The sequence below is a fragment of the Octopus bimaculoides genome, chromosome 11 (assembly GCF_046866305.1).
Source record: "Octopus bimaculoides isolate indiv1 chromosome 11, ASM4686630v1, whole genome shotgun sequence".
Lineage (NCBI taxonomy): Eukaryota > Metazoa > Mollusca > Cephalopoda > Octopoda > Octopodidae > Octopus > Octopus bimaculoides.
The window spans coordinates 23647920-23670195 of NC_142938.1; the positions used below are offsets into that span (position 1 = coordinate 23647920).

The 22276-nt window shown below is 34.4% G+C and overlaps 1 protein-coding gene across 3 annotated transcripts in view; it reads left to right on the top strand.

Annotated features, from left to right (window-relative positions):
* The window catches only part of LOC106877761 (exportin-1), a 46711-nt gene that overhangs the window by 3962 nt on the left and 20473 nt on the right, over positions 1-22276 (top strand). The window contains exons 1-7 of one of the 3 annotated variants that reach the window (XM_089359663.1): positions 2815-3050; positions 7579-7729; positions 11789-11963; positions 19142-19248; positions 19605-19720; positions 19991-20105; positions 20490-20609. In XM_089359663.1, the coding sequence (XP_089215789.1) occupies positions 7604-7729; positions 11789-11963; positions 19142-19248; positions 19605-19720; positions 19991-20105; positions 20490-20609 (759 nt within the window). In that variant the 5' untranslated portion in view covers positions 2815-3050; positions 7579-7603. Of the gene's footprint in view, positions 1-2814; positions 3051-6482; positions 7077-7578; positions 7730-11788; positions 11964-19141; positions 19249-19604; positions 19721-19990; positions 20106-20489; positions 20610-22276 lie in introns of those variants that run through there. The other 2 variants (XM_089359662.1, XM_089359661.1) reach the window with 2 other exon arrangements.

Here is a 22276-nt window from a genome sequence, read left to right on the forward strand (position 1 = left end):
ATATGAATAAGTGAGCTGGCCACACTTCTGGCAGAGGTCACAACTTATGCTCTCACTTGGCTTGCCGGGTCTTCTCATGTACTGCAAAGGTCCCAGTCACTGGTCATTGCCTCGGTGAGGCCTAAAGTTCGAAGGTCTTGTTTCACCACCTCGTCCCAGGTTTTCCTGGGTCTACCTCTTCCACTGGTTCCTTCACCTGCTGGGGTGTGACACTTTTTCACACAGCTATCCTCATCCATTTTTGCCACATGTCCATACCAGCGCAGTCGTCTCTTTTGCTCACAACTGATGCTTCTTAGTCTAACTTTTCTCTCAAGGTACTTACACTCTGTCGAGTATGCACACTGACATTACACATCCATCGGAGCATACTGGCTTTGTTTCTTGCGAGCTTACGCATGTCATCAGCAGTCACGGCCCATGTGTCACTGCGATGTAGCATGGCTGTTTGTCCACATGCCTCATACAGTCTGCCTTTTACTCTGAGTGAGAGGCCCTTTGTCACCAGCAGAGGTAAGAGCTCTCTAAACTTTGCCCAGCCTATTCTTATTCTAGCAGCTACGCTTTCAGCGCACCCTCCCCTGCTACAAACTTGGTCACCTAGGTAGCGGAAGCTATCAACTACTTCTAGTTTTTCTCCCTGGAATGTGGCATACTATACAGCTCTGAATAAAAAGCAGAAATTTTAAAGATGTCGAAGACAGCGGAAGTCAACTGGTGGGGGTATGGCCTAGAAGTCATGTTTCATATCACCCTACTGGACCTCCACAAAATTGCGGAAGAGGTGGTCTTACCTGATGAAACCAGGTTGAGAATAATGGTGGAGGGTAGACCGCCTATATGTTATGGAAGCAGTGTAAGGGGGCACATAAAGGCAAAGTGCCCCCAGAAGCAAGAACAAGTGGTGGAGGAGTGTCAGGAAGAAGAAGTGAACGAAGTAACAGAGAAGGAAGTAGTAGTCACTGAGGTTGAAAAGAAAGGAAATGGTGAATCGCCTCCAAAGAAGAAGAGAAAAGCGGCAGAAAAAGTCAAAATAGAAAATGAATGAAAGAAGGATAGTCGTGTACTCAAAAAGCGTTGAAATAGAGAAACAACTAACAAAAGTGAAGTGAATAATAAGAGTAAGATTGGAAGACAGGGAGAATAACAAGAACTCGAAAGCAGTATTGCTGAACGACAGAAGAGCGGTGAAACTGAAGGAAAGATTCGGAGATGATATGAATAACACACCAATTAAGGCTCGATCTGATGAGTTGCCATCCATGGTAGACTTTGCAGATTTAGATTATTTCTGGGAGGATATAAACTTCACAGATATAATCTTAGCAAATTTTAAAATGCTTATGGGATCTTATTGAGACAAATTGAACTGTTGAAACAGTAAAATGGTACTTTCCACTTTGTGGGGTGGGAAGCCATTTCATCATCATATATTTTCACAACTCATAATTCATCCGTAATCATTTTATGTACCCCATGTTTGTCTTTGTATTGTCCCGTCTGTATATATGGCTTTATGCCAATAATGAAGAGAAAACTGGTGATTGTCACATGCTGATGATGGGTCAACATCCAGAAACTCAGGTCCGTGTGTATCATGTTGGGTTGAAGACAAGAAGGATGGCTTCCCTTTGCAAATACTGATAGGGCACAGAAAGTGTGTCAATATCCAGCTGGAGGAGGTATCCTCCTGGGGCTACCAGCTACAGTGGCATCCACCCTTAAGGTTAGCCACATTTAAGTGGCAACGATATATGTATATATATATATATATATATATATATATATATATATACATACATATATATATGTATATTTATATGTATATTTTATTTATACGCGTATATATATGTATATATACATATATATACATACACACACACACACACACATATATATATACATATATATTAATAAATATATGGAGTTAAACGCAGTTGTTATTCAAATTCTCTTGTTTCCGACACATGTTTTGAAGATATCATTGGTATTATTCCAAAGGAATAAAACAGTGTAAAACAATGTAATCTTCTTTTCAGGGAAATGAAGAAATAAAACTCGTCAATAAGACATTTTAACAGAATATGATGGATATGTAAAGTTATGAACTGCACGTTATTAAGATTGTTTTAAAAGAAAGTAAGGTAGCCCATAGAAAGAGGAGGGGTAAAGAAACAATCATAAGCCATATAAATGAGAAGTATAGAACGATATGCAAATTAAATAAAACCCTAAAGTTTTGGGAAAAAATATATCTAGTGAAAGTGAAATGTAAGAAGAAAATCAATGTTTAAATTATATATAATGACAGATATCACTTATATGAACTAAAGGTGTGTTTCTGCCAATGTTTACATCAGTAAGCACGCTCTGTAACCGTGTTTACAAGGGGATTTCTAGAAAAAAAGAATAAAAAATAGTTCAGAATTACGGAGAAGACAGAATTCCTTGCTTTTATCATAAGGGAACGAAATTGAGAGAATCAACCAATCTAAATTAAATTGTTTAAAACCAGGGAAAAATACACACATCTATCTATCTATCTATCTATCTATATATATATTCACACACACTTACATATTAAAACTGAAAATGTGTGTGTGTTTGTCGGTATGTACTTGTTTTGCGCCAAAACGGCTTGACCGATTTTTCTTAAAACTTCACACGCACATTGCTTATGTGTCTTGGGAGGTTTTAAGTATAAATTGATTTCGAATAAATGTTCGGGTAAACGGAGAGGAATAACATTTGGGCAGGGTTGAACGGTGGGCGTAATTATTTCTAAACTACCAAGGGAAATAACCCATTCCCGCCAAATCATTTGGTAAAAATGAAATTGGTTATGCTTGTTTCTTGGTATTTGAACCATTTTTGTTATTTTTCACAATCTATCCAGTAAAACGCTGAAACAAATAAATATAAACTTCACACACACATTGCTTATGTGTCTGGGGAAGTTTGAAGTATAAATTGATTTCGAAAAAATGTTCGGGTAAACGGCAGAGGAATAACATTTGCAGCTGACAGGCTAGGACTTCAACGGCCCTCAAGTAAGTTTTGGTCATTAACAGCTTTCACTTACGGTCCCAGTTGCAACTACAGCAGCAGATCGGACATTACAACTGGTGCAATGAGTAGGATCTACGATTTTTGTCAGGCCAAAATGTGGCCCAGGGAAACCACAGGCACGTGCTGCTCAAATGGCAAGATTAAAATACCTCCATTAGAAGATTCCCCCCGGTCTTTTGGTTGACCTTTTGACTGGTGCTTCGCCTTTCTCTACCGAATTTCTTAAGCGCATTTGCACCTCCCAAGTTACTTCATTCGGGGCTAACATCATTAGAGAAGGACAATTCATGCCACCCTTTAAAGTTCAGGGGCAAATATATCACAGGCTTGGTTCTCTTCAGCCAATCGATACTGCCTCGTCTCAGTTTCTACAACTTTACTTTGTTGGCGATTACGCAAACCAGGCCGCCAGACGGCAGTCCTTCTTATCTGGGACCGACCTAGCCTTAATACATCAGGTCCAGGAGATGTTCGCAGTTTTAAATATGCCTCAGAAATAGCTGACTCTCCAGAGTTCATGTTAGTTACCAATGCGGACCATAGGCCTTCTAGGTAACACGCTCACTGCTATAACGAGCCGTCGTGTAATGAGGATGCGGTGCTTATTCGAGGTGAATAGCACCAAAATAGGGATATATATACATATATATATATATATATGAATGACTACCAGGCATTCATACATATTTGAACTGGCTGAAATTACAATCAGGGAACACGCATATACTATCCATCTCGTCGCGCGCATAAGACAATGGGTTCCTTTCTTTTATTCTTTTACATATTTCAATAATTTGACTGCGGTCATGCAGGAGCACCGCTTTTAGTGGAATAAATCGACCCCCAGGACTTATTTGTACTGTCGTCAACATTTGCCTAACCGTTAAATTTCGAGGATGTAATGTCAAGCAATGATGGGAGATGAAACACACACACACACAGGCGACGGGCTTCTTACAGTTTCTGTCTACCAAATCCACTCACTAGGCTCGGTCAGCCCGAGGCTATAGTACAAGACATGACGTAACTACAGATGTATAACCTCCGACCTTGTTGCCTCATAACTTCCATAAAAATTGATACTTTTTAAGGAAACTTTGAAGAAATAATCGCTTAGATCCTTGTAGATTGAGTATTTGTAAAGATTTGCTGGAAAACTTTTTCGGAGGAGTTGAGGAGAGGAGTTTCGGAAAATGCACACGACCCATCCTCGCCTCATAACTTTCAGGAAAATAGGTATTTTTTGATGAAATTTTATACAAATACCTTTGAAACTGTGTAAATCACGATTACAAAGAAATTTGTAGGCAAAATTTTGGGGAAGGGAGCGAGGAAAAAGTGTGTGATTTAAGGGAAGTTTGGCTGTTGTTTCTAGCACATTGCAAGACCGCCCTCATGTTTTTCTCACTCAAATATGGATTGATATTTTTCACTATTTTCCCCTTATAAACACATTTATGTTACATAAAAAAGGAAAATTTGAAAATTTATAATATTGATAGTATACATCTGTATATATATATATTCCGAATTATATTAAGTATCCATCACTGCTGCTCTTACCAATAAGTTTCGTGCAAAAAATACAATGGAATGTTAGGCAACATACCAATTATATAAATATATATATGCACGCAGAATCTTTTGTGCATACTTTCGGTATATGTGTGTGCGCGCGTATATATATATATATATATATATATATATATATATATATATATGTATGTATACACACACACAGAGAATGGCGTAAATTGGGATTACGTGTATTTTATGTAGCTACACTGGCGAAAAATATGAAATCTTTGATCCATATATACTTTAGAAGGAAAAGATTTTTCATTTTGCCAAAAATTAATAATTACTTGCTTCCCTCAAGGTGTTGATGTTGACGTGGATCAGTGGTTCCCATACAATGTATTTCTCAACGACTCTTAGCCTTCTACTCTCTATGCTCTGCCTCTTCCTCTCCCTTTTCTTTTCTTTCAAAATTTGGCGCCTTCTTAAACGGCAACTCAGATGGTGATCACAACAGAAGAAAACGACACTTTTGTGTACATATTTCTTCGTATTTGATCATTTCTTAGATAATTCTGGATGGCTAATGTTTTTTCATCTTTCGCAAGCAAACTTTTAGCAGTAGAAATAAATAATTTAGTAAGAAAGAAGCACGCGTATTTTCGAGGAAAATCATAGGTTGCGTGAAATACCGAAACGAAAAACCAAACATTGTTAACTTTCATTTTAAGGGAAATGAAATCTCCCCAAGAACATAAAATATTTAGATAGCTTTTAAGTATTTAATTAGAAATAAAATTTTAAAAAACAAACATTAATTTTAAGATGTGATGTAAACGAAAACTAGAAACAATTTACAAAAAATAAAACGTTACTTTAGAGATAGGCAAGGTGTGTAAAACCATGTTACGAGTAAAAGTAATTGTAACTTGAAAGGGCGGAATTCTGGTTTAAGCATAACCTCTCATAACTTATTATTTTTTTGGAATTTTTAGAAAATTTTTGCGAATTTGTGTTCTACACACGGGAATTCTACAGCCACCTGAACTTCCTCGTTTCTGTTACTATGACATGTATTGATGTTTTTCAATATTTTTCTTCCTATAAACACATTTAATGGAATAGTGCTGCACCCAAGGATGGTCCATTGCAAGTATTTAAGCAAAAAATTCGGACAGTCCTTATTTTTAAAATCTGATTTAAAAACAAAATTCGAAAAAGAGTGGAACTTTTAGGATTTAAGGAGGTGGGTGGAGGGGTTTAAAAATATTAGGAAAAAATTTCTTGGATAATCATATGAATTCCCCTTTGTGGAATACAAATTTGCAAAATTCTGAAAATTGTATGTAGATTTCCTTATCAGGAGCAATGGGGTTGCTTAAGTCAGAATTCGTTGATTCAGATGATGAAATCCACATGCGGTATCGAATGTTTATGGAATCACATAATTTAAAACTATGTCTGTGGTATTCGAGATATTTCAATCGTACATTTTTCAAATTTCTCTAACGACGAAGTGAAGTTGACAGCTCGGAAATTTGCATCTTTTCCAGATATCTACTGACTCTTGTAGCATCATTACATCTTGTAATTTATTACTTATAATTTACCTTCTAAATGTTTTTCCTTTTAAAATGTCGGTGAATGACATTTGCTTTTCGTTTCGGTATTTCTTGGAACACTTTATACATTTCCCATTTCCTCGAAAACATGCCGCACTTTCTTCAACATTTACGAATAATTTTGTAAGGTGAAATAAACATTCAACACAACAATTCTTAGATTACTTTTTACTCGTTTCTTTCATATTAGAATTGTCGTTCAGTCCATAAACAATCATGTTTATTATTTTTAGCTTTGTAACTTTTAAAACTTGGTTTGCCTGAACTAGAGGTGAATTGAATATTTTCATGCTTCTTGATAAAAAGTGGTGTGCGGATGTAAAAGAATAATAAAGTTAAATGCCTTAATTTAATATAGTATTCGATTAAAACCTGAGTTTTTTTTTTATCCACCTAGCTTTAGCTGGATAAAACTGATTTAAAATGTTTACACGTAGAGAGAACGGTCAATATCCTTAAATATGTGCTTCATTTACATTTCCTGTAGTTTGGTGCTCAACCACTTAGCCTAAAAGTGGTTCTATCACTCTTGTCATTGTCTCAGTTTGTCTAGCCAAAAAGGTTTAGTGGTTATGGAAATGATTTGCTTTGACAATCCAGAAGTAAATAATTCAAATTTGTTATAACTCTCACGAAAACCAGGCATATAATGTGAGCACATGCATTTTAATTATAAACTATTTGGAAAGTTGATGTCAGATATGACAGTTTGATAATGTATTTACAATACCAATAAAGTGTTATTCAGTTGAACTTGATTTGAAATATTCTATGTATTAAGAGTTCAGTTTATTTTAATTATGTCTGTAGATTGTTTTCTGAGAACTTGATTTTAACGACTAGTCCATCTCTCAAGTGGCATTAAAAGTAATTTGAAAACTTATTCTAATATTTATTTCTGTGAATTCTATGTCATCTCGTCTGTTTTTAAGATCCCATGTCTTCAGATATTTTGTCATTAATACACAAAAGGTAGATTGGATAATTTTCCTAGACACACAATGACCTGAAAAATCTTGTTAACCTGGGGCCAAACAACAACAAATGTAATCCTTGGGAATGTCTGTAATAGGGTTAATTTCTACATTTTTTGTTTTTTTTTCACTCTGCATTCATTACTCACACATATCTCTTTTGTATATATTTCCCTATATGTTAGTGATTTAAATATTTATGTAAATCATTGGACTTTGTAAAAATTTAAAATAAATTTCAGTTACCATGACAAATGCCATTAATTTGTACATTTAACCATTCCTATTTTCACTTGTGTTATATAACTTTGTAGAAAAGAAGATATTTAGAGTTGTATATATTGTTGTTTATAATGTTTATTATTAATTTTTTTAAAAAATGGTTTCTGTTGCAGGCTCTACTGATGACTGAGTGACAGAATGCCACCTATCATAATGAATAACTTGGCAGAAGAAGCTGCTAAACTTTTAGATTTTAATCAGAAACTTGATATCAACCTTTTGGATAATATCGTAGCATGTATGTACACGGGAGAAGGGCCACAGGTGAGTGTTTTTGTTTTGAAATATTACTTAAATTTAAGATGATTAAATGGTGAAGATGATACAATCTCAGACTCAAGCTCACTAGTCTTGAGGGTCTGCAAAGATCATGGGCACTGCCTTGTCCAAACTCAACAAGTAAAGAAAAAAAGAAGTCTTTTAGTATTCTGTTACATCTCTTTACATTGTGAGTTCAAATCCTAGGTTGCTTTTTATTTTGTTATTGTTGATAAAATAAACACTTAACATTTACTGGAAATGATTGTAGCTATCCAAAAAGGTATTTACTGTGACTAGCTATCCAGGAGGGCATTTACTATGATTGTGGCTATCAAGAAAGGTGTTTACTATGATATGGCTATCTTGAGAGGCATATAGCTATGTAGAGAGACATTTACTATGATTGTAGCTTATCCAGTAGATGTTGATATAAAGAAATGATGGACAGAGTATATGTCAAACTTGTGTTAGTGAGTGTTTCATAGAGTAAAGCAATTTTCAGAAAATATGGTAGCTTATTTTAAAGAAACTTCTTGAAACTTCTTATGAACCTTTTTACCATTACTTTTTATCCCAGACATTTTAGCTAAAGCAAAAGTAGTTAAGTGTAAACTGCTTCCAGCTGAGTGAAATATGAATTTGTTGAGCTGTCCAATGTAGCAGTTTAACAAATACTTGAACAAGCTTTTTTCTTCTGGAAAATTGTTTTGGTGAGGCATGTCTTGTGGTTGAAAAGTTTGCTTCCCAATATTTTTGGGTTTAGTCCTGCTGCATGGAACCTTCATGGACAGGTATCTTCTGCTATAGTTTCAGGCTAACCAAAGTATTGTGAGTGAATTTGGTAGGTGAAGACTGAAAGAAGCCTGTTATAATGTGAGTGTGTGTGTGTTTTGACATAACATGATGGTTGTATTTGAGCATTTCAATCATACAAATGATGTTGTTTTTCCCCAGTCTTCTGTACAAAACATGTCTGACCATGGGAAAATATCTTGCTTGAAAGCAGGTGAGAATTGGTGACAGGAAAGGCGTTCAGTTGTAGAAAATCTGCCTCAATGAATTCTGTCTGATTCATGCAAGCATGGAAAAGTGGACATTAAAACAGTAATGATGATGTAAAGAAATATGTCATTACTTTGTTATTTCTTTAGTCATGGTTTGCAACTCGTATTTACATTTGCTTACCTTCATTTGATTATAGGTCTGCCCAGCCAAAAGCTGACCTAAGCTAAACAAGAACAACCAGTCTGTAAAGACTGAGAGGTTATTGCTTACTTTTTATGCAAATATCTATTTATTGAACTACCATTATGGAAATGATGCATATAGGACAAATACAAAAATATGTATTTTACAGTTATATTTGCTGGTACCACATAAAAAGCTCATGCTGGTTGCACATAAATAGCACCCAGTACACTCTGTAAAGTGGTTGCCACTAGGAAGGACATCCAGCCATGAAAACCATGACAAAACAGACAATTGGAGCCTGGTGCAGCATAGAAAATGGATGTTAAATGATGATGATGATGAATTATATTTTCTTCTGAAAAGTGAATTAATACTATTAATTATACTTCATTTAATAAGTTGAGAAAAGATAATGATACCTATATATTGACAGTACTAAAACAATCTCTGAAGATGTTATACATCAGTTAAAGTCCAATAAAATGTGTAGTTAAAGCAAGTTTTGACATAAAGATTCATTTGTGAGTAAATAAAGAATTCATTTTCATATTTGTTTTCAAAATATTTTATGGAAGAAAATCAATGAATTCATTAACATTTACTCATACTTATTTAACAAACATTTGTTTTTTCCATGGTTGAAAAAAATAAGTACCACTCGTACTTTTTTTTTATCAACTGAACTCGCTTCCAACATTGTGCCCGTCAACTGTACCCTACAAAAAAAAAAAAAAAATTCTGGCCTTGTGTCATTCAACTTTACCCATGCCCAAATTTCTTCCTTCTGCCAATATGTATGTACCTTCCCTTAGACTTGTGGCTTTGTATCCTCCCCACCTGAAACTTATAACCCTGTACCCATCTGTTGTATCATCCCACCAATACATGAACTTGTGTTAATCAACAGTACCTGCCCCTAAACTTGTGGTTTTGAGTCAGAGTCAGTTGACTGTACATCCTCCAACACTTGAAGCCTTATGCCAATCAGCTGTGCCTTTCTCCAAAACTTTCTCCAAAGTTTTGCATCAATTGATTATACCTCCCCACAGACTATGTGGTCTTGTCTCAGTTGACTCTACTTCCCCTTTCAAAACTTGTAGCCATATGTGAATCAACTATACTCTTCCAAAATTTGTAGTTTTGTTTCCAACTTAGAAATAGTGTGAATTTGGTTATCACATTAGAAGAAAAAAAAAGCCTTGCTGTAGTTCTGGCCCTTTTTGAGTCCAAATCTTACTGAGGTCAAGTTTGCTTTTCATTCTTTTGGGTCAAAATAAATAAAATGTCTGTCAAATACTAGGGTGGATAGTAAATCAGAAACAATTATTATTTATTTAAGATGGTGAATTGTAAAATTGGTAGGGTACTGGAGAAAACACCTTGCAATATTTAGTTATGTTCCTTTGCATTCCGAGTCCAAATCATATTGGAGTCAACTTTGCTTTTTATTCTGATGTTTCAGAAAATAAAAAAACAAAACTTTTTACTCAAAAATTTATTTGGATAAATATTTTGATATTTCATGTGTTTTTCAATTGTCAGCTCATCATAGTAGTAAAAACAGAAAATACACATATATATTACTCACAAATGCATGTAGCACTTTTTATTCAATGCTGGGTGTTAGAAAAATTCCATGTAACTGAAATTTGAATTTAACAAAATCTAATTGAAACTAATATGTATATGTGTGTGTGTGTATAATATGTATACACACATGTACACATTCATCTTACATCTTTTTCTGTGCTAGCATGGGTTGGATGAATACACTTTGAGACATTGTTTTAGAGACAAATGTCCTTCTTGTTGCTAACCCTTCTTTGTTTTTCAATAAGGGATGTTGCAGAGCAAGTGGGTGGTTTATTGACAAGGAATGCCAGCATATTATCACTGCTTTTTACTCAACACTTATGTGAGGACACATAATGGAAGCATTCACACATTTAATTAATGATAATCTCTCAGTCTAAGAAAGACAGTTTTGCAATTTCTTGCTGAACAACCTGCACAAATGGTTTGATTATAGTGATCAAATGTTTGTGCTGCATATAAACTTACTCCCTCCATCAAATCAATATTGCCTGTACAGGTGAATGGTGTGCTACATGTCAGATGTTGAAGTAGTTGCAGAGTGATGTGAGATGAAGTGTTTTGCTCAAGAGTACTATACACTGAACCCACCATCTCATGATTATGAGTGCAGCACTAACCACTAAGTAGTGCACCCTCATGCATATATAAATACATAGGTGCATGCATGGTTGTGTGGCTGAGAAGTTCACTTCCAAACCATATGGCTTGTGATTTTGGGTTCAGTACATGGTTATATGGAACCTTGGGCAAGAGTCTTCAACTATTGCCCTAAGCCAACCAAAACTTTGTGAGTGGATTTTGGCAGACAGAAACTGAAAGAAGCCTGTTTTGTGTGTGTGTGTGTGTTTGTTTATAACTGTACATTGTGAGGATCACTTAACTAGAAGCAGTGATATTATTGTCATTTCCCTTGTCAATAAACCACCCACTGGCCTTACACCTTCAAAGATATCTAAATTGAAAAACTGTGAAGGGTTAGTGACAAGAAGGGCATCCACCTGTGTTGAACCTGTGCCAGCATGGTAGAACATATAAAAATGAGACACATACATACGTGTCCAGTTCATGCAATTGAAACAGTAGTCAATTAAAATAGTCATCTATGTATTATGCTTAATGTATATTCACTGTTAACAGGTGTGTTACTATTGTTTTCATCTGAGATAAAATCTCTTATGGATGTGCTGTGTTTAAAAACAATATACATATATATTTCCCCACTTTCCCTCAAATACTTTATAATTAATTGTGATTGATGTAACTTTTATATTTTAGCAACGCATGGCCCAAGAAGTCTTAACAACTCTTAAAGAACATCCTGATGCATGGACTCGTGTGGATACTATCTTGGAATATTCTAGCAATCAACAAACTAAATATTATGCCCTACAAATATTAGAGAATGTTATTAAAACCAGGTGGAAAGTACTTCCACGACCACAATGTGAAGGTAACTTGCAACTTCTCATTTCGTATTTACATGTACTTTTGAAAATTTGAAACTGATTCTTGTTATTTCCCCAACGAGACATTTCTTTTTTTTTTTTTCCAACTAAACTTAATTTTGTAAGATATGAGTATTTACCTGGTTGAGTGAAACCCCTTACTTTTATTTGAACTTACATTTGTGAAGCACTTATCATCTCTATCAATTTCTTTGTAGCTAATTCTGTTATTGGGAAGACTGTAGGTGGGTTTTTTTTTAAAGTTAATTGTTAACTCTTTTGTTACCATATTCCTGAAATACATTGCCTTTGTTTCAATTAATTTTGAAAATAATGAAGAATTTGGTAAAATAATTTTGTCTTTAAGATGGTGTTTTGGAAATGAATTAACATGAAATTTTGACAGAAAATTTTAATTTAGATCACTTTAAAACAGGTAATTTGTTTAAAAAACTAGGTGGTCTTTGGTGGGTTGGTATCAAAATGTTGAAGGTACTTTTTTTTCATTTCTTCAAAATTAAACCACCATCATTTTACATTTGCTTTCCATGATAGCATCTGTTAGATGTTTTGACTGGATCTATTGGGTCAGATAACCATTACTTGCTCCACTGTCCTAGTTTTGGCATTATTTCTACAGCCAGATGCCCTTTCTCATGCCAATCATTTTGCAAAGTGTACTGTGATTAACTATTTTTTTTCTAAGTATGGATCTGAATCATTAGAATTTTATTTAGTGTTAAACTCTAAACAGACGTGTCTAAATAATATCTAGTTTGATACTAAATGAAATGTAAATAAAATTTAATTTGTAGGTAAAAAAAAATATTGATTATTTAGACACTATCTGAGAAATTTGCATAGATGTTTTGGTTTAAATTTGTTCGCATGTATCAAAAGTGTTGTAATGGAAAGAAAAATCTATAACACTTCAAAGTTTCTGTAAATTTCAAGACTAGTTATTCTGTGTGTAAAATGTTAGCTTAAAGCTAACAACCATTTGAAAAAGTTGAAAGAGCACAAGAAGTGTTTCCTATACTATTTTTATTCTGACTGCCATGAAAAAAGCACTCAGCACACTGTAAAATGGTTAGCTCTAGGAAGAGTGTCCAGCTGTAGAAGCTATGCCAAAACAGACATTGGAGCTCAACACAGTCTTCTGACATGTCAGATCCTGTTGAAATGTCCACTCTATACCAGTATGAAAAATGAGTGTTAAATGATGATGATGATGATGATGAACTAATTAAAGAATTCTGTAATTTAAATGTGAAAAATTGTCATCAAAAGGCTAATCTTGTATATCACGACTAAAAATTCTTCACTTTCAGTTAAATAAAACAATATCATCATCATCATCATCATCTGTCTACTTTCCATGCTGCCATAAACTGAACAGGTTGTTATGGTTTGAGTCAGTTCTTAACAGTTCCTTGTGTATACTTCCCAATTTTGTTTTGGTTTCTACAACTGGATATGCTTCTTTTCACCAACGAAAGAAAGTGGGTGTATTTTATAACACTGGTACTAGAGAGGTTTTGTTCCTAGCAAAACTAAATAAACGGTCTTCTCTATCTTATATTTTCTCTAGTCTATTGTCCACTGGCACCAGAAAGGTTTGTTTTTTTTTCTCTGGCAAACCTAAAGGTGGTTCCTTCTCTGCTTTATTTCCCTTCATTCCTTTTTTTCCTCTACACAGCTGGGTGTTTAGAAAGTGTCATTTTCTATTGATTCACTGTTTGTGCAGTCTGAGAAGGAGCTAAAGAATTCTCTTCACTCTCTACCACAACACTTTCCCCCTGCATCAGTCTTTATTCTAACTGCTCATAGGTCAACAGAACTTTATTAACAATTGATATTAATGCTCTTTGGGGATCCCCTTTTTGAGTATACAAACCTTTCTTTAACTGGCAGACTAAGTCGGAGTGTTAGACTCACAGACATACCAAAATTTGTTGATAGCATATTCTTGTATGCTTACATGGTAGTCTGATTTTGTTATAGCCCAGGTGTTCATGTAAAAAATATTTTGTCCCTTTTCATTACAGTATTTTATGATAGTTGAAATTTTGAACTAATCATGTATGAAATTTTAGTGTTTAACTCTTTTGATACCAGATTGCCTGAAACTGCTCGTGGTTGTACATTCTCAACTGTTTGAAGTGGTTCTAAATTAAAGCCTTCCACCAAAATTTCATGGTAATTTATGTTCCAAACACCAGCTTAATAATGACATTGTTGTTTTACTAAATTCTTTGCTATTTTCAAAATGAATTGGAACAGAAACAATGTATTGCAACAGAAATATGGTAACAATAGTTAAAAAGAGAAAAAAGAAGGCATGTATTAACCTTTGTTCTTAACTAGCAGGCTTTTAACTCTGTATTTCTGTGTGATTCAGCATTTTATTACATTTTATTACATAATTACCATACTAAACTTTTAGAATTGGTAGAATAACTATTAATAAGTGTTAAAAATTCCACATCTGAAAATTAAATGTTCATTTTTAGTTAAATATCTTTAGGCAAATATTTGATATTTATTTGAGGATCTTGGATGAAAATCTAGCTGATATATTAATTCCATCTGCCATTTATTTGTTGTGGCACTGTAGTGGATGGGACAATAAGTTCTTGATGAATATGTGGCTTGTTTTTCTCAGCTGTTATTATTTCATTTGAGGAAAGTGTATCACAACTGTTTACTTTGCCCTCTTATACATAAATAAAATTTAATGATCCTTTGTTCATTTGTTTAACATCTGTTTTATCATTCTAGCAAAGGTTAGGCAGGGAGTTATTTGAAGCAGAATTTTATGGCCAGATGTTCTCTCCTTTTATCAAGTAAGGGAGTTTTTATTCCACATTTCGGAAGTGGAGAACAACTGTTTATAATGTCAACAAGTAATGCCAACAACATTACGGTTTTGTTCATGTGCTGACACTTCATTTTGACTATGAAATTCACTCACAAAACATTTGTCGGCCTTCTGCTGTGGTAGAAAACGCTTACCAAAGTGCTGCTCATCAAGACTGAACCTGAAACAGTATGGTTGCAAAGTGAACTTCTTAACCACATACCCTTGCCTATCGCTATTTACAAATATTAAAATAGCAATTATATTTTAGTATTTTGGTTTCAGTATCTATTTATGTTTAAAAACTGATTAAAAATTGTAAATTCTTTGCTATTAAAATTCAGATGATTTAATAGACTTTGAATCTGTGAAATAGGCCCATGTAAAAGACGTGTCTGAAAAACAAAAGGCTTGATTAAATTAACTGATAGTTTGGTTGTAACAATCAAAAGTTAAGAGGTTGTAGTCTTTTTCTGTTATAGAGATTTATTTTACTGTAGATAATAGAATCTACAGTTTTGAATAGCTTTCATTCTCTGAATAATTTGTGCTGCCATGTTTAGTGTTTGAAGGATATTGCTTGGTTAGATTCCTATACATAACAACCACCATCCTATCTGTATTAATACATGTCTTAGCAATTCAACTTTGGCTTTCAGTGAGGTTTGGCTGCCATGTTTATTACCATGTACATGCCAGCATGGATCATGGACTTTAACCTGTTAGCATTCAAATTATTCTTTCGAATGTAATGCTTATTTATTCACATTGTTTTGTATTAATCATGCATTATCTAGTAGCTTTGAGAATATGATTATGTGATTGTATACTTTTAGAATGATATTGTCGGGTAGGTATGAGAGGCCAGATCTAGCTGGTTTAAACATAAAACAGGGAGAATATTAGGCTGGATATGGCCAGTTTAAATGCTAAAGGGTTAAATGATGATAATGATGATACATACCTGTTTGCTTCATTGTTGTTTTAATTTTAAAATTCTATGTATAGTGCAAAAATAGTGTTCTTGAAATTATGACACACTACTTTATCCATTTTGATACCAACATGCCTAAGGCTATCCTTGATTCTAGAGTACAAACTTCCAGTTTTAAACTAAGTTAAAATTTCTTGTTCAGGTAGATGGCCCTGCTCAGTATGTAGAAAAGGAGTAGGTAGTAACTCTATAAGATGTACCCGGTGCAAGCTATGGACACATAAGAGGTGCAGCAACATCAAAGGCAGGTTAACTAGCAAGTTAGTTTTTGTTTGTGGCAGATGTTCAGGTGCAATAAAGACTGCAAACAAACAGGAAACAACTTCTATCTCATTCCAGGGTGAAAAACTAGAGGTAGTCGATAGCTTCCGCTATCTGGGCGACCAAGTTAGTAGTGGGGTGGGTGCGCTGAAAGTGTAGCTGCTAGAATAAGAATAGCCTGGGCAAAGTTTAGAGAGCTCTTACCCCTGCTGGCGACAAAGGGACTCTCACTCAGAGTAAAAGGCAGACTGTATGACGCATGCGTACGAACAACCATGCTACATGGCAGTGAAACATGGGCTGTAACTGCTGAGGACATACGTAAGCTCGCAAGGAATGAAGCCAGTATGCTCCGTTGGATGTGTAATGTCAATGTGAATACCCGTCAGAGTGTAAGTATCTTGAGAGAAAAGCTGAACATTAGAAGCATCAGTTGTGGCGTGCAAGAGAGACGATTGCGCTGGTATGGACATGTGGTGAGAATGGAGGAGGATAGCTGCGTGAAAAAGTGCCACACCCTAACAGTTGAGGGAACCCGTGGAAGAGGTAGGCCCAGGAAGACCTGGGCTGAGGTGGTGAGGCAAGACCTTCGTACATTGGGCCTCACCGAGGCGATGACTACGGACCGAGACCTTTGGAAATGGGCTGTGCGTGAGAAGACCCGGCAAGCCAAGTAAGATCGTTGCCAGTGCCCCTGGACTGGTTCTTGTGCGGGTGGCACATGAGATGCACCATTTTGAGCGTGGCCGTTGCCAGTACCGCCTGACTGGCTCCTGTAGGATTTTCGAGCGAGATCGTTGCCAGTGCCCCTGGACTGGCTTGTGCGGGTGGCACATAAAAGACACCATTTCGAGCGTGGCCGTTTTCGTGCGGGTGACACGTAAAAGCACCCACTACACTCTCTGAGTGGTTGGCGTTAGGAAGGGCATCCAGCTGTAGAAACTCTGCCAAATCAGACTGGAGCCTGGTGTTGCCATCCGGTTTCACCAGTCCTCAGTCAAATCGTCCAACCCATGCTAGCATGGAAAGCGGACGTTAAACGATGATGATGATGATGATGATGATGAATTTCTGTTGCAAACAACAGGTTGAAGTCTAAGATATTTTACTTTATTTTTTCTTATTTGCAAACTTAACGTAAGAAAAATATGGTAAAAAAAGGGTTAGCATACTGCATTTTAAAATAATGTTATACTATTTTAATTTTTATTCTCCATGTTCTGGTAGTGGAGATGACTGAAACATTTTGAACTTAATTGCATTTTTTGAAGTATTAACATTCATGGTTTTGAGTTTAAAATCTTGTGGTTGACTTCACTTTTTTCCCTCTTGAAGAAATGAAATAATTAGCAGGAAACATTTTGTTTAGTGCAATCAACTATAAGCTTATTCTTCAATGATTAACCATGTACCTAAATTTCTAATTATTTTTCATTTTGGAGTTTTACTTTTTTTGGAATTTAATAATATGGGAATCATTTCACAAAACTTGAAGATGCTTAAATGATGATGATGACCATGGTAAAGATGACACTTATTGCATTTTATAGATTTTTTTTTTTTAGAAATAATGATGTAGACATTTAATGATAATGTTACTTCATTTTAGTAATTTCAAGGAAATTACAAAATGTAATTTTGTATACAGATTAGGTAAAGAAGTAAATGTAAACTATATATTTAACTATGTTAGTTATTATGATGAAATGCTTTTATATCTTACCAAATACATTTATTGAGTTAGCCCTTCTTGAGTGAAGAGAAATCCACTCATTCACTATATTGGTTATGTCATGTTTCAGTATGGTAGTGTAACAGTCAAGGCATGTTCTACACTTGCTATATTTAGTATATCTGTTGTTTAGCCCCAAGTCAATCATGATTGCGCAGACCTGTAATCAAAGGCATTCCAGTCACCACTGTACTGTCTGTATATCAAGAGCTTCATTGTCCAAGTTGTCTTACAATATTTTAAGTCCGTGGAGTGTAATTTGAGAGATATTTTATTGCTATTTCTAGTAGGTTAAGTGACTCTCTAGAGGCTTTTTACTGAAGATCTTTTATTTTCCTGCAACCAATAATTTTAATCAGAGCAGATTTATAGCTTTTCAGTATATTTCTCCTCAACCTTATGCCTATTTCCAATCTTTTGTGAAACCAGCCTTTACAGGAACAGTTTTCAGCTTTTACTTCTTTTTCTGTTTTTTTTTCCTCTTTAAAGTACTCTTTGTTTTTAGCTTTATCTCATTAGTTACTAGCTGTTTGAATTCATGACTATTTGTCTAGTTTTTCCCCTCCACCCAGCTGAAAAAATTGATTTGGTTCTTTATCTCACCTGTTGGACAAGTAACTCCCTGACAATCTGGTTTCATGTGAATTGTTTAATATATATTCAATTTATTTGCACTGTCAGGAATATGATACCCTTGTTCTTTAAGCCATGGTTATAGTCTTCTTTTGATACCAATGAATTTGTTCCAGTATTTCTCGACTTGGACATTAAACCCCTTTATTATGATGACGATATCTTAATTATCCACTTAATTAGTATGAGATCCTGTTTCTTTTTTTTGCCTCTTTTATCATTACTATAGTGATTTTTTTGCTTCTCTTAGCTAACTAAATACATATACTCTCTGTTCAGTTTTAACTGTATCTCACCTCAAATCTTAAACACTGCCTAACTTCTCCCTAGAATTGCAACTCCTTCAAATGTCTTCAGCACTCATATTTTTTTTTTGCAGACCTTAGAGAGGTTCAGAATGAACTCTTATCAGTAGGTTATGAGCACTGCCTCTCCTGACTAATTAGATAAATAAAACTGTATCTCTCATTAGAGACTTATGAGAGAAGGATGTTGAGATTGCTTGATGATTACTGATGTTTGCTGTATTTTGGGTTTTTCTGTTTTTCATAAGGAGTTAAAGAGAAAAAAGTAAAAAAAGTGATGGGTGCTGTTCATAAGCATGGAAAGATTACAAAAATTTCTCTTTTTGTCAGACAGATTATACTTTTTGAATGAAAATAATTAGATGAGGATTTAATATGATTTGTTTGTTTTTATTTAGGTATTAAAAAGTACATTGTTGGTTTAATTATCAAGACCTCATCTGAGCAGCAACTTTTGGAGAAAGAAAAAGTGTATTTGGGAAAATTAAACATGATTTTAGTTCAGGTGAGTCAGTTGAAAGTGTTGTCAGGTGTCCCCACATTAGGTGGGGCAAATTAACAACTGTGAAAATTATTTCCTAATTTAATCAAATTAATATTGTTCACATGAAATATTTAAAAGTTTTATTTGCATTTATATAAGAATTTCTGAGGCAGTTTAAGAGATGTTATGACTTATTAATTATATAATTAAGCATTAATTATATAATTAATACTTAAATATAATTGATTCAGAAGCAAATTAATTATATAGTTAATACAAAGTATTTGTGTGTGTGTGTTTATATAAATTTCTAATAATTTTATAATCAGTATCAGTTTATAATTTTAAAAAAATATTTTTGTTATTTATTTTACTAGATTTTAAAATATGAATGGCCAAGGAACTGGCCATCTTTCATTAGTGATATTGTTGGTGCCAGCAAGACAAATGAGTCATTGTGCCAAAATAATATGACTATTTTGAAATTATTGAGGTTAGTATTGTTTACTATTTACTTTTTTCTTGTCCTCTTTTTTAGCTTAATCATATTATTTTATGATTTAACGTCTTATATTGTTTTCTACAGTCTGTTTGTCACACCAATGAAGGGGCCTTTCATATGGCCACTTAACATGCTAGAAATAGCATTCCCTCAAATCAGGCCCTACTATATTAAAGGATGGTTATATTGTCTGAGACCAAAAAGAAAGTTTAATCATGGCATGGCTAGTATGCTTGTATAAACTTGTGTTTTTTTTTTCAGTGAAGAGGTATTTGACTTTTCCAGTGGTCAAATGACCCAAGCAAAGGCTAAACATCTCAAGGACAGTATGTGTAGTGAATTTTCACAGATCTTTCAACTCTGTCAGTTTGTGATGGTATGTGTTGTGATTTTTCTTTTTTAAATATACAATTAATATCTTTTTTTCAAGTCATTGCCAACAGAATTGTTCTATATTATAAACATTTGTTTTATAAACAAATGCAGGTAATTTTATAGACATCTACCACTGAATAATCTAGTTGAACTGATAATCAATAATCTCAGTTGAACCATTATCGTGTTTAGTTTATAATTTCATCTTTCATATTTTAAAATCGTTTAAAGCTTGGAAGAATTTACTCAATTTTTATACGCTGTTACTGTAATTTTACATTTATTTTACACACTAGCATAAGATGGTTCTAGAAATTTGAATATTTGTATATGAATTGTTTGAATAAATTGTATGTTTATGTTATTTAATCCTTTTCCAAAATAGGATAATTCACAAAATGCTCCCTTAGTTGGCTCCAATCTTGAAACACTGCTGAGGTTTCTAAACTGGATTCCCTTAGGATACATCTTCGAAACTAAACTCATTACTACATTAATCTGTAAAGTAAGTGCATTTTTTTCTTTTCTTTCTTGTAAATAATTGTGAAACAAACTTTGAATCTTGTTTTGCTCCTTGTCACCAAAAAAGCAATACATTTCAAAGAAAAAAAATCATGCCCTGCAACTTTCAGATGCATGAACAACACAACTAAACCATGAAAGCCATTACAAATGCTTGTTCTCAATCTCTGATGACCTATTGCAGTGACATCATCACCATCAATTGTCCATACTGACCAGGGCTGGAAAGCTGAGGGGCTGCACCAGACTCCGGTCTGATTTGGCATGGTTTCTAGAGCTTAATATTTGGCATGGTTTCTACTCCGAGAGTGTAATGGGTGCTTTTTATGTGCCAGTTGCATGATACCAGTATCCACCATGACTACAATTTTACATGACTACAATTTTACATTGGGTCTTCTTCTCAAGCATGGCATATTGCGAAAGGTCTCGGTCATATGTCATTGCTTCCATGAAGCCCTTATATATATATATGACCATACACGTGCGTGCACACACACACACCTCGGGAACTAAGCTTCCTCTTCAGTACCAGTATGTACTTCAGTCTTGATAATCTGTTTCTCTTTGCCTCTTAACTGTTAAAATGTCTTTTGTTCCAAGAAGCTGCACACCACTATTAACCCATCCCACATATCTTTTCTTTCATTATTCTTGTTTCTTACCCCTACAAACCACACACTAATTACGTAGCTATTCATTTCTCTTGAAGTTGCTGTTTTCTGAAATTCTTCCTCAATCTACATTTTCCCTATAGGCATCAAACTACAGAATTTAGAACCAAACATAACCACCTTATTCCTAACTGCCTGGGCAAGCCAACAGTCATTGGTGTTGCTTTTCCTCCTCTCTCATAAGGCACATTATGAATGTTATCATTTTAAAACATTTCAACAATTAAACCGGCCATATCTGGCCCAAATATATTTTATTTGTTTTATGTTAAAACCATCCAGATCTGATCTCTCACACCTACCCTACATTGTCATTCTAAAAATGCAACAATCACATCATTGAACTCTCAAAGCTATGCGATAATGCATACAAGATAATTCAAACTAATGTGAATAAATAAGCTTCACATTTGAAAGAAAAATCTGAATGTTAAAGGGTTAATGTTATTAAACTTTAGTGAGTTGTTCATTATCTTGACCTTTAAGTAACCTAATGCATTGTCCTATCAGCATTTCTATTTGTAAATAGAAAAGTGTCAAATTTCATTTGTCTTGTACTTTGACTATGTGTGTTGAAATGAGTTTGAAATGTCCTCGAGGTGTTCTAGTGTTTGTTACCAACTTCAAACACTAAATGATTTCCTGACTAATACATTAATTAATAGAGTTGGGAAGAGGTTTTATTTCTTATAATTATTTACATTCCAATATGCTGGACACCTGAAATATTGATGCCTTACTTGACATCTAGCCTAACAACTAGGAATATGTAGCTGTACAGAGAAACAGCTGTTACTATAGATCATGTTCAGTAACCTAAGCAAGGAAAGAGCTTGTCATTGACTTCTGGGACTAGACTCATCTATTCAGATTTTGTAATTACTGATTCATTTCAAACCTTGGGAAGCAGATTTATGGAAATGGAGACATTGAAAACAAAACTTTGGAAACGTCTGACAATGAGGAAATGCCAAGA